Source organism: Pneumocystis carinii, assembly GCF_001477545.1.
Source record: "Pneumocystis carinii B80 chromosome Unknown supercont1.5, whole genome shotgun sequence".
NCBI classification, from domain to species: domain Eukaryota; kingdom Fungi; phylum Ascomycota; class Pneumocystomycetes; order Pneumocystales; family Pneumocystaceae; genus Pneumocystis; species Pneumocystis carinii.
This window is the reverse complement of record NW_017264717.1, coordinates 19,903-33,522: the sequence shown is the minus strand read 5'-3', so window position 1 is coordinate 33,522 and position 13,620 is coordinate 19,903. Positions and strand designations below refer to the sequence as shown.

Sequence of the window (13,620 nt, the reverse complement as noted above, 5' to 3'; positions counted from 1 at the left end):
ATAATTTTAAAATTGTTTATTCTTATAATTACAATTATATACTTATATATTAATCGAGAATCATTAAGCGTTGCCGATAAAAATATACAAATGGCCACGAATAACTCTTATGAAGACGATCAAGATCCTATAGAAAAGGAATTAGCCAATGAAAAAAGCCATGATATCCTATATAGCATAGATTCATGGTCATCATATAGTTCTACATATCACCCATCTCATATTTTAGTCGATAGTCCTGAAGATCAAGGATCAAGATGGAGTTCCACTAATAGCACAAATGAGCAGTATATTATAATAAAATTGAATCAATTATCTATTGTAGTATAAGAATGAAGGGGAATTATCTATATAATACTTAATTTAGGTAAAAGAAATTACTTTTGGGAAATATTATAAACCTCATGTTTGCAATCTCAAAGAGTAATAAAAATTAATATTAACTAAATTACCTGCTGCTAATGACTACATAGGTTAAAAGTATATGGGGGACCATCTAGAAATAGCATGCTTCTTGTTTTACATACTGGTAAATTTTATATTTGAATACTCTTTTTTTTGTCAGACTTATGATTAGGACTTACAAATGACGTTGAATCAGAATCTTTTCAATTGTTAAGGAAAAGCAAGAAACATAACACACATGTCCCTATTCTCTTTTTAAAAATTGTTCCTCTAGCAGTTTGGGGTACAGACTTTAACTTTTCTGTATGATTTATGTTAATAAAAACAAAGTCTAATATATCTATATTTTTAGATATGGCATGTAAAAATACATGGGTGGACATGCAGAAAAATAGTGACAAATGCTATGAATAACCTAGAATCAAAGCTAGAAACATATGCTTTAAAACTTACTCTTACGCACCTTCGTCGCCGAAACTCTATAAAAACATTTAAATTATTGTCATCTTTGCTTCCAATAGAACTAGAACATCCGTTTCTGAATAATCTTTACCAAACATTAGTGATCGATGGAAATTTTTCCAAAGCAGAACTTTTAATTGACGAAGCGCAGTCAATGAATGCATTTAATGAATATATATCAAAACAGTGTTATAATTCATTATGGGTTGAAAATGTTCAGTCAGATTTATATAGTATTCCAGGCGTAAGAGGAGGTCACCAGATGTGCATTGATCAAGAAGTATAGCAAAATAAAAATTATAATAATTTACCAATTATTTACAGGAAAGAACAATATATCTTTTTGGAGGATGGGATGGCTATAAGGATTTATCGGACTTCTGGTCATATTCTATAAAATACAATAGATGGAAGAAAATATCTGATGATACATCATTGTTAGTATGAATCTAATTTCTAAACTTCTATTAATTAGAAAGACAAAATGGCCCATCCCCTAGATCCTGTCATAAAATATGTTTCGATTCAAAAGAAAAGAAGATCTATGTTCTTGGGAAATTTATTGAAGCAAATCAAAGAAATCAAGAAAATATATGTATAGCAGATTTCTGGACATGGGATCTAAAAACTGAAAAATGGGAATGCATTTCAAAAAATACAGCAGTAAATAATTGGCTTATATATATTATAAAATATAACATGTGACAGAATGATAATGGACCTTCTTTGATTTTCGATCATGCAATGTGTATAGATGAAAGTAATCAAATTATATATGTTTTTGGAGGAAGAATAGTCACATTAGATCCATCTGTAAATGTATAAAAACAATACGATATAGTTTATTCTAAAAATATATCTAGAAACTTAGCGACTTCTTTTGTTATTCTATACCAAATCGTACATGGAAAGTTCTTAGGTATATTATATTTTCTAGGATTTTTAACTAAAGATTATGATTATTTAGAAAAGATAGCAATTCATTAGCGCCTACAATAAACACTTTAAGATCAAGAATTGGTCATTCAATGCTCTTTGAACCTATTCTGAGATGCCTTTTTATTTTTGCAGGACAACGTTGTAAAGAATACCTTTCAGATTTTTATCTTTACGATATAGATAAAGACAAAATTTCCGTTATAAGTATGGATTATTCTAATGACGGAGGCCCTGAAGGAGGATTTACACAAAGAGCTACATTGAATCCGAAAAAAAAGGAAATAATAGTATTAAGCGGTTTAATGAAGGATAAGAAGAGTAATCAGGAAATTGTCAGGAGCTCTGCTTGGGTTTATTATTACGGAAATAATATAAAACATGGTGTTTGGAACAAAATTAATCAAAACGACAATAATAATTTTTCAAAAGGAAAAAATAGACCTTGTCCTAGGTATATTATTAGAATATGAATACTTTAATATAACAGGAATATAGATATGCTCATCAACTTGTGTATGACGAAGAATCTGAATTACACTTTTTGTAATACAAATACTATTATTATCTATATAATTAGTAATTGCCTTAGATATGGCGGTAATCCAAGAAATAAAGATTTTCCAAAAGAAAGGTTGGGAGATTTCTGGACTCTTGAACTACAGAAGTATATACATCAATTGCAAAAATTTTTATATTTATACGTTATAGACCGACCATTTCAGAAATATCAAGACGATTAAAACTATATTTACGGAAACAAAGGCATTTTTTTGAAATTATTAATTAAATAAAACTAATTTACTATAGATTTAGGGAGCTTTGTCATGTATTATCCTCAATAGATGCGTTATCATATTTACATAATGAACTTTCTGCTTTGCTTGATCATTCGAATAAGGAGGAAATTTATTCTTTTTACTCTCTTATAACAAACGAACTATTGACACCAAAATCTGGTTGGTTTAAAAAACGTTTTAAATATATATTTAAAAATACTAGAAAAATGCACTGATGATACAGAAATGAAAAATCTTATACATACACTGAGAATGGAAGTTTTCGATAATTTAATTGACTTTTTTCCTCAAAATTGGAGAGGTCCTAATGAAAAATTAATAGATCTAATTAAGCTATAACTTTAGATTATCCGAAAAAGTTGTATATAAATTCACTTCTTTCAATTATTGCGAATATTTTATATATAAAATTACTTTTGTATTATTTCCTTTTAGTAAAAAAAGTCAGTCTTAATTATATTATATATTTTATTTATGTTATTAAAAGCATTTTCAAATATTCGAATTCATTTAAGGCGCAAAAACTTGTCTAATATTAACACAACATTAAATGTTACAAGTCTAATATTAAAAAATAAATATATTATAGATTTATGGAAATTCCATATTTTATATAATAAATATAAAATAAACTACTATTAAAATATGCTAGCTCTACTATATGGATCCTTCATTTTAAATACAAATAATATTAAATTTTTAAAATTATGAAAATATATAATTATTAAAAGATTATTTACATATTTTTATAAATAAAACTATTATTAATTTATAAAAAACCAACATTTATATAGAAATATTATTGAAAATTGCTATATAAATAATTTTATTATAAAATAAAAAATAATTTAAAATTAATAATATACAAAATTTTAGCAAAATCTAAAATATATTTAATAAAAAATAAAAATATTCTTCATAGACTAAATATATTTATTTGATAAGTTAAATATTTAACGTTCAATAATTTTTTACACAAAATAAAAATAACAAAAAACCAACAAAAATATATTTAAATTATAATAAATTTATTACTAAAAATAATAAAATATAAAATTTCTAAAGTATAATTGCTATTATAGAATAATTATTTTAATATATTCTTACAATTAAATTTAAAATGCAAATAAAAATTGATAAAACATAATATTTTTATCATTTAATATATATTTTAATTGACTTGTTAAAACAATTTAGATGATAATTTTAATAATATATAAATTTAATAACAATTTAAAACATTTATTTTATTATAACAAATAGTAAATTATGCATTTTTTTAAACTTAATTATGTATAAAAAATAATTAATTTTACAAAATTCACTAAACATCATTAAGATTAAATGAAAATAGTAATTTTCATAGAAGAAATATAAAAAAATCAGCAAACAAATAAATTAAAAAAATTAATCTATTAAGAATGACATTAATTTTTAAAATTTAAACTCTAGTTAATCACAAAATTTTCTTAATGAATTATAAAAACCAACCTATGAATAACATCTTCTGATTAAATATTTAAAACAACTAGAAATATATAATTTCCTCAAGGATATTTACTGTTTGTTTAAGTCAAAAAATTTATTTAAAAATTAAAAAATCCAAATACTTTTCATAAATTAAAATAAAAACAAAACTTATAAAAATATATAATATTAATGTACTAATTTTTATCAACCAAATGAAGACTTGTCCAAAAAAAATAGATAGAATTACTGATAAATTCAAAATAATAAAGTAATCATACTTTCAGATTTAATATTAGTCATAGATTATTTATCAACTAAAAGTTTAAAATCTATCTTATTTATATTTTTATATAAAGCTTCACAAATATCTTAAAGAAATAATATAACATTTTATTTAAAGCCTTAAAACAAGCATTGCCAAATATTTTAATAAAAAATTTTAATCAAATGATTAAAAATAATAAATTATTTTTCAAAATATAATAAAAAAATATAAACTTTCTATAAATTTATCAATTCAAATGTAATTATAATTACTTATTTACTCAATTGTAAAAAACTATTACAGGAAACAAATCTCCCACTAATATATAGTCAGTTAAAACACTAATATACATTTAGTTTTATTTGTACTATTAATTTATATCAATAACATATTTTTTAACTACTCTAAATGGAATTTTTAAAAGGTTAAATATACAATATAAAAAAAAATTTTATATATTAAAACAAATTTTTATTTTAAGTATCTTATTTTTTATTACATATAAAATTAACTTGTAAATATTTAACTTTATTCTTAAATAAAAAATAAAACATAATATCTATGTATATAATCTCAAAAATAAGCTATAAAAGTTATAAAAAATAAAATTCATATAATATTACAGATAATTACTTGTAATATATTTATTAATTCATATAAAAATAAATCTAAATAATATTATAATAATTTTAAAGACCTTAATACGATCATTTATAAAAATATTTAATAAGTTAATTTAAAAATATCACTTTTAGATATTATGTATATCATATCAAATATTAGATTTTTTTATAAAATTAAAAATTTCGATAATTTCATATTTAAAAAATATAAATGAAAAAAAATGTAATATCACAAGATAAAAAAGACAAAAAATACACCGTAAATCTAAAAATAATACTAATATTTAATGTTTAATATCATCAGTTTAAATCATTTACAGAAATTCTCGATAATCTTCATATAAATATTTCAAATAAAATCAATTATTATGTTGATAATGACATAGTAAACTAATATTTGACACTGAAATTTTACTTATATTGTAATAGAATTCATCTTATTTCGGAAGTTCGTTAGAAGAATGGAAAGAGTTAAATTTATCTCCTGATTTTATTACTTTTTCTAGTGAAATCTGTATTTTTTCTCAGTCGCTTCCTCAAATTTTATACCATAAACAAAAAATATTTGATATAATAACAAGCTACATTTCCAAAGGAAATTCATTTTCTCTTGAACCTTTTCTATCGTAAGAACCATTTATTTAAGAAATTTATATTTTTAATTTATAAGATTACTAGTTTCTTTTTCTAGAGATTTAAAAGAAGAATTTAATCCATTTATCATTAAGACATTTGAAATTTTGGAGTCTATTTTAATAAATGAGGATGTGAATGTTATTGAAGTATTTTTTTAATTATAGGCAAATATAAGATTAACAATAATAGTGGACATTTAATAGTATTGCATATTTATTTAAATATTCGTTAAAAATTGTACTAAACAATTTTGAAGATATTTTTCAAATATTATCAAAATTACTTCATAAAAATACAACAAAGTTATATATTATTCGTTATACGGCGGAAGCTATTGCATTTTTATTTAAACGAATTGATGACGCACAAAAAATATTACTTATAAAATTATTCATAACTGATTTACAAAAAAATTTTTCTAATTTATATCTTCAAGGCATATCATTAATAATTTCAGAATCATGCAAGGTTTGTTTAAATGTTAAAATTTTATTTAATTTAAACATTGTCATTTAAGAACATAAAAAACACATTGAATTCGAAGGCAACAAAAACAATAAATCATTTAATAGAACTTTGGGAGCATGATTTTCGTATGCATTATCCTTAATATATATCTAGCTAATTTATGATTAGAAGAAATAATGTATTTAATTTTGAAAAATACTATTATTTCTTTGATTAATCACACTAATGAAGTAACATTTTTTCCTATTATAGAAACATTGTTAGTTAATTTAAAAAAACCGAAATTTCATAATCTAGATGATTACTATTCTTTATTATTAATTTGCATATCAGCTCAAAACGGAAAAAAAGTTAGAGGTATATATTTAAGTTATTTAAAATATATTTTAACATTTTAAGATTGGAAAATTATTATAGATCATATTTTACCAATTTTATCAATACAAAATAAATATTCATATATAGCGATTAAATTAATTACGAACATATTATGTCTATCAGATATAAATACAATTATATCGTATAATAAAAAAATTATGGATTATATTGAATTATCTGATGTTTTATTTTTTTCATTGTGGATTATTCTAATTAATCATAGATTAATACATTTAAGATGTTTTTCAAACTAGCACTCATTATGCCTGCAAATAGATTTAATACCTTTTTACTAGGATATTTTTATAAGTATTAATCTTTAGTTAATATATACATTTCCTTATAAAAATAGTTTTATATGCAGAATTTGGGAAACTCATCAAGACGACGCTATTTATCTATTACTCTCTATCAGCAACTCACAGATATTAATATATTTGCCCGAAAATCCTTATGTTTCAGAAAGGAAGAAAATTAAATTTTCGCCTAATCATTATATATTTCAGAATATATTAGAATATTTCGAGGAATTAACTAACAAAGCATCCCTTGAAATATTCATTGAAAATAAAATATCAATATGGAAACGATTAAAACTATTATCTTGTATTGATTTTAATTCTAAATCACTTAATCAAATTTTATATAAACTTGTCATTAAATATTTAGCTCTTGAATTTAACTCTGATTTAGTACCTATTATTCAAATTTTATTAACAGAACTTTCTTCTAGTAAATGTGATGGTCTTGAAGATAATGACCTTATAAATCTTTTTGATTATATTTCAGAGTCAAGTAAACGATTTTCTGAGAATATATTATTTCTTCAAGGTATTTCTGCAGTTTTTGAAGATATATTGACAAGGTATATTATCCTATATTATCATAAAAAATCTAAAATAAAAAGATCTCTTAATTTCAATAATATTAGTATTGAGACACTTTTTTCTAATATTATTTCAAATCTACTTATCTCTGGTTCTCAACGAAGATTTTACACAATAAAGATTTTAACTTTATTATATAAGCTAAGAAGTGATATAGACTGTGAAATACTTAAATCTTGCAATATCATAGCAGAAACACCACTTGCTATCGAGTCATTAAGAACAATTTCACTATATATTAGAAGAATTTCTATAAATTTTTCTCAAGCCCAAAATATGTCTCAAAAAATTACAATTATTTTTCTTATTGGTACTTCCCCATCTTTAATGATATTTATCATTTACACCTAAGATAGGTTTGATGACAGTTAATTTTTCTTCAATATCTAAGGACTGTTCTTCGGTTCTTGCATCTTTATATAATAAAAATTATAATTTTATTTGGAAATATATATTTGACTGGATAAAATTAGGGAATATTAAGAAAACAGAATTTGTGTTAAATAAAAGACATCGAGAAAAAAATAAAGATTATGTATTTCGATGTTTTAAAACAGACGTTAATTTAGACTCTTTACAAATAGAACAAAATACTGATGAGGAAATATTATTGGATTGGAAAAAAATAAACGATAAGGTATATATTATATTTATAATATTCTAAAATTATAGCTTAGATTTTTTTAGGATGATTTAGATAAAAATAATGGTTCAACTGAATATAGATCTCATGCTCTTAAAATTTTACTAGAAATTCCAAACCTTGCTGAGGAACATTCAAGAGATCTAGTTCCTATTTTCCTTTCTATTTTTTCACAAGATAGAAATATAGAAAGTATGGATTTATTAGATTTTAACTGGTCACAAATTGATAAATCAAACCTTATAACTATTTTTAGCAAATTTAAAAATCCAAAGTCTTTATTCAAGTCAAAAGATATATATGATGCTCAATTACTTCTTCTAAGTCAAGGCGATATTAAAATTCAAAATCTTGCTCTAAATTGTATATTATCATGGAAATCTCCAAAAGTGCTTCATTATGAAAATAACTTAAGAAATTTATTAGATACTACAGCATTTCGTGATGAATTAGCAAATATTATGCAAGAGAACAGCTTGTATGATTTTGAAAATCAACAGCTGTTTCTAATTGTTTTAAGAATACTTTATGGCAGAATGATATCACGATCAAATTCATCCTCAAGAAAACACTCGCTTTCAACTAAACGAGAAATTATTTTATCATCTCTTACTATTTTTCCTTCGGAAATTTTTAAAATATTTCTGAACATTATGATAGAGCCATTTAGTAAGATAACGTGCATTGACAAGTCGAATTCCAGTGTATATAAACTAAAAGATATTCAAGAATCTATTGAGCAAAAAAAGCAAATAGGATTTTGTAGGGTTCTTAAAGAAGTTCTAAAGCAAATAGGATCAAAAATAATGCTTTATTTATCAGATATATTAAATGTTCATTTTTACTGTTGGAATGATTCCGAATCTATTATAGAATCATTTTCCAGTATGAAGGGCAAAAATGAAAATATTTGCCTAAAATACGCAAAAACTATTAGACATATATGTTATCAAAATCTTAACAAGATGTTTTCTTTAGGATTTAGCCATGAATGGAAGCCTTATATGGCTCTTCTTTTTGTAAAATTTATCAATCCTAGACTCAAAAACATATGTATCGATAGTTTACAGGCACCTTCTGGACTTTTAAAAATTTTTTCTACTTGGTCAGAAAATGCAAATATGGTACATTTCCTTTATGATTATAATGAGGAAATAGTTTTGGAAATCACAAAATGTTTATCTTCGTATTCTATTAAAGAAGATGTTGTATTATTTATATTCGACTTTTATAGAAAAATGATTTTACATGCAAATATGCTAAATGAAATTCCAGAAAATGGCAAACAATATTCTTCAAAAGAATTTTTTTTGAAACACATATCTATTATACTAAATGCTTTATACGGTCTATTAATCGATCCACAACGTAAATGGACTAAAAATATTTATCAACCTCTAATTGATTTACTTTCATTGATTTCACTATTGGTAAATGGATCATCTCAGGTTGATATTCTTTTAGAAACAAATATATCTATAATTTCAAAATTTTCGAAATTTATTTCAGAATTTACAAAAAATAATATTTTCGAAACAATACAAAACCTTTTACCTTTAAGTCAAAAAATACATACTGATTATAATTTTTTCCATTATGTTTTTGAAACTCTTATACCAATGTTCGGAACATTAAAAAATAGGAATACACGAATTACTTTATCCAATTTAATAAACATGTTTTCTAAAATTAATCCTGAACTAACAGATGTTTCAAACCTTATATTGGATTTAAATTCATTATCTTCTACTAAATTGGATCAGCCAGATTTCAATAGAATATTATCGGCTTTTACTATAATAAATGACTATAAATGGAAAGAATTTAATATAGATAGTTGGGCTTTACTTATTCATAATATGATTTTTTTTATTCAGGACGAAGAGGAATTTTCCATAAGGATAAATGCATCATATACAATGAAGAAATTTATTGAAAGATTCAAGGACATTTCTATTACTGAAAGAGAAGCATATTTAAAACTTCTTTCTTCTTCAATTTTAAAAGCATTAAAAAGAGAAATGAAATTAAATAAAGATCTTGTACGACAAGAATATTTAAGTATTTTAGCACATGTTGCTAAATTTTGCAATTTTTGGGTAAAAGTTTCTGATCTTCAAATTTTGCTAGTTGGTGATGATGAAGAAGCAAATTTTTTTAATAATATCCTTCATGTTCAACAGCATCGCCGTATTCGTGCTCTAAGACGACTTTGTATTGCATCTTCTGAGGGAAAAATAAATAAAAACAATATTTCACAGATATTTTTACCTTTAACAGAAAGTTTGTGTATTTATTCATCAAAGCAATATCATAATCTTGTTTCTGAGGCAATTAAAAGTATTGGAATTATTTCTTCTTGTATTCATTGGAATCAATATTATACTTTGTTTAGGCGGTATATAAAAAAATTAAAAAATAATGATAATGACTTAAAGATAACAATACGCATAATTGATTCTATCGCAGATGCTTTATTTCATTCTTGCAAATTTTCTCTATTGAATTCAGAAAAGAATATTAAAACAGGGGATTCAGCAGAAATTTTTATAGAAAATGGACTTAAAGCTCAATTAAACAACAATAATACATGTTTTCGCTTAAAGGATTCAATCACTGATGATATACCTTTAAAAGATATTATATGTTCAGAATTTATTCCTCCATTAGTCCAAATTCTTCGCAAAATAGATATATCTACTATAGCCTCAAGAGTTCCAATAGCATTGACTATTACAAAACTTTCAAAGTGTTTGAATCATAACGATTTATTGTCAAATTTATTATTAGTTCTTTCAGAGATCTGTAAAATTTTGCAAAGTCGATCACAGGATCATAGAGATATAGCTCGAAAAATTTTGTCGGATATTATAGGTTTGCTTGGCCCTCATTATTTATTGCCCATCCTTATAGAGTTAAAAAATACACTTAAACATGGCTACCAACTTCATGTTCTCGGATTTACAATGCACACATTATTGTATCGTTTACAGGAAAATTCCCTTATTGGTTCTATAAACAATTGTACAGATATAATTGCAGAAATTTTAGTAAATGATATTTTTGGTAACGTTGGAATGGAAAAAAAGTCAGAAGAATATATATCATCAATGAAGGAAGTAAAAACCAATAAAAGTTACGATTCTTTTGAGATTTTATCTAGTATCATAAATTTAGAATATCTTAGTATTCTTTTAAAACCTATTTTTAGGCTTCTCCATAAAGAGTTAACTTTAGAGATCTTAAAAAGTGTGGATATAGTATTTAAAAGAGTAAATCTTGGGATACTTAAAAATTCATTATGTTATACTCATGATGGTTTGCGTTTATGTTATAATTTATTTCAAAAAGGAATGAAGGGTTTTAAAACTGAAAATAATAAGGAAACAGACAAAGAGCAATTCGCGCCAGAACTTAATTTATCTATAAAAAAGACAAAAAATAACTTTTCAAAAAATTCATACAAAATTATTAAATTTTCATTAGATCTTCTAAAAGGAATTTTGTCGAAAGATAGGTCTTTAATTTCTCCTGAAAATTTAATACCTTTTATTCCAATAATTGGAGACATGGTTTTATCAGGGAATGAAGATGTTCACATCTCTGCATTAAATACATTTATTATTTTCCTAAAACTTGATATAGAACAAGTTAATTCATCGTTAAATGTTTTTGTTAATCAGGCATTTTCTTTCATAAAATTATCTGCATCTACTAACACCGAATTATGCCAAACAAGTTTAAAATTTTTAACACATGTTTTCAAAAGCAATAAAAACATCGAAATTAAAGAAGGATGGCTTGCGTATATCATTACAAAAATAAAACTTGACATAGAGGAGCCCGATAGACAGGATGTTACATTTTCTATTATTAAAGCGATAATGTCCAGAAAATATATTTTTCCAGAGTTATACGATTTAATTGATTCTATTTCAAACATTTTGGTAACAAGTCAGTCAAAAGTAACTAGGAATATGGCTAGAGGAATATATTATCAATTTTTACTCGATTATCCTCAAGGAAAAAGTCGATTAAAAAAACAAATAAGTTTTCTAGTTAGGAATCTAGAGTATGAACATGCATCTGGTCGCCAATCTATTATTGAAACTATGAATTTAATTATAAGTAATTTTGAAGATTCTGTAATAGAAGAATTTTTAGAACTCTTTTTTATTGCGTTAATGATGGTAATTGCAAATGATAGTGATAGGCAGTCTAGGACTATGTCCAGTATTCTTTTGCAAAAAATTTTTAAGCGTTCTAATAGTTTTATTCTAAAATTTATAACAGGATCTTTAAAAACATGGTTAGATGAAACAGAAAAAAAATCCTTAAGAATTGCAGCCATTCAAGGTTATAACCTTTTGTTTCAAGCATTACAAAAAACAAAACCGGAAGAAATTTATTACTTTCTTGAAAAAGCTCAAAGTATTTTAAATGAAAATATTATTTCTGAAAATTCAAAGGATTACGAACTTATTTATCAAATTATGCTTACAATGTTTAATCTAATAAAATTTGTCCCGGAGATAATTATGTCATCAGAACGATCAACTCTTTGGAAGCTTTTTATACATTTATTAACATATCAAAATCATAAAATTAGCCTTATTTCGGCGGAGATAATAGAAAAATCGTTTTCTTTTTGTAAATCAGTTCCAAAAAAAATGCCTTTAATATCACCATATGGACTATCATTTACTCAAGATGATTTAAATATGATTTCAAATACTCTTTTACATAAGTTTCATAATTCTGAGTTAAATAAGGAATTAAGTTTTCGGTTTTCTAAAAATTTATTATTTATTGCACGGTTTTATTATCTAACTAATGCTAAAATTTCAGACTTTGATAGTTCATTATACATACATCCAAAATTGGAAAAATTTATGGAATTAAAAAACATAGAATCTTTAAGTTGTCTTGAATGGTTAATATTTAGGCTTTGTATAATCCTAAAAAACGAGAAGAATATAAATTCAGAGGTTTGTTAAATATATATTTTTCAATTTATTATTAAATATAGCAGTCAGTTATAATTTCCAAACATCAAATAATGGAATTAATAAGAGCACTTATTAATTTTCTTTCCATAAATGACTTAAAAAGTCTTGCAAATATAATTATTAGTCCTTTATATAAGTATACAGATAATAAAGTCGCAATGGCCAAAACTCAAAAAGGTATTTATTTTACCCTTTATAACCACATTTTTTTAATAGTTTTAAGATTTGAAACACATTTCTGAAAAAGTGTTGAACGAATTACATTCTAAAATAGGGACAACTTTATATATCCAAATATTTAATAATATTAGGCAAGAGTCATTAAAAATTAGACAAGATAGAAAATTAAAAAGGTCTATTCTTTCCGTGTCAAATCCTGAAAAACTGGCCAGAAAAAAAATAAAATTAAATATAAAGGTATTTATATTCATATTAATATATATAAAATTAAATTTTATCTTAATCTATAATAGAAAATGAAATCGAGAAGAAGGAAATTTGCATTATTTCACCTTAAAAATGGTTTAAAATCATAAACTGTATAAAAATATCAATATCCGTGTTTTTGTCTCAAAATAATGATAATATGACAATGTAAAAGTATTTTTAATATTGAAATTACATTAACTAATTACCGA

At 23.5% G+C, this 13,620-nt stretch overlaps 2 protein-coding genes across 2 annotated transcripts; both read left to right on the top strand.

Annotated features, from left to right (window-relative positions):
• The first annotated feature begins 48 nt into the window (after window positions 1-48).
• On the top strand, window positions 49-2,988 carry T552_01125 (hypothetical protein). The gene is made up of 15 exons (XM_018369717.1): window positions 49-321; window positions 368-423; window positions 474-529; window positions 578-708; window positions 758-1,147; window positions 1,192-1,304; window positions 1,347-1,530; window positions 1,576-1,686; window positions 1,731-1,786; window positions 1,835-2,257; window positions 2,302-2,349; window positions 2,396-2,470; window positions 2,515-2,568; window positions 2,614-2,762; window positions 2,806-2,988. Exons 1-15 carry the CDS (start codon window positions 91-93, stop codon window positions 2,940-2,942), a joined length of 2,214 nt encoding a protein of 737 aa, XP_018226361.1. The 5' UTR covers window positions 49-90; the 3' UTR covers window positions 2,943-2,988.
• Window positions 2,989-5,161: 2,173 nt separating this feature from the next.
• T552_01124 (hypothetical protein) lies at window positions 5,162-13,562 on the top strand. The gene is made up of 16 exons (XM_018369716.1): window positions 5,162-5,220; window positions 5,266-5,346; window positions 5,391-5,587; window positions 5,632-5,743; window positions 5,787-6,065; window positions 6,115-6,190; window positions 6,234-6,422; window positions 6,465-6,625; window positions 6,667-6,752; window positions 6,796-7,308; window positions 7,351-7,640; window positions 7,687-7,967; window positions 8,018-12,961; window positions 13,006-13,159; window positions 13,206-13,399; window positions 13,456-13,562. The coding sequence occupies exons 1-16, from the start codon at window positions 5,173-5,175 to the stop codon at window positions 13,516-13,518; spliced, it is 7,668 nt and encodes a 2,555-aa protein (XP_018226360.1). The 5' UTR covers window positions 5,162-5,172; the 3' UTR covers window positions 13,519-13,562.
• The last annotated feature ends 58 nt before the right edge of the window (window positions 13,563-13,620 follow it).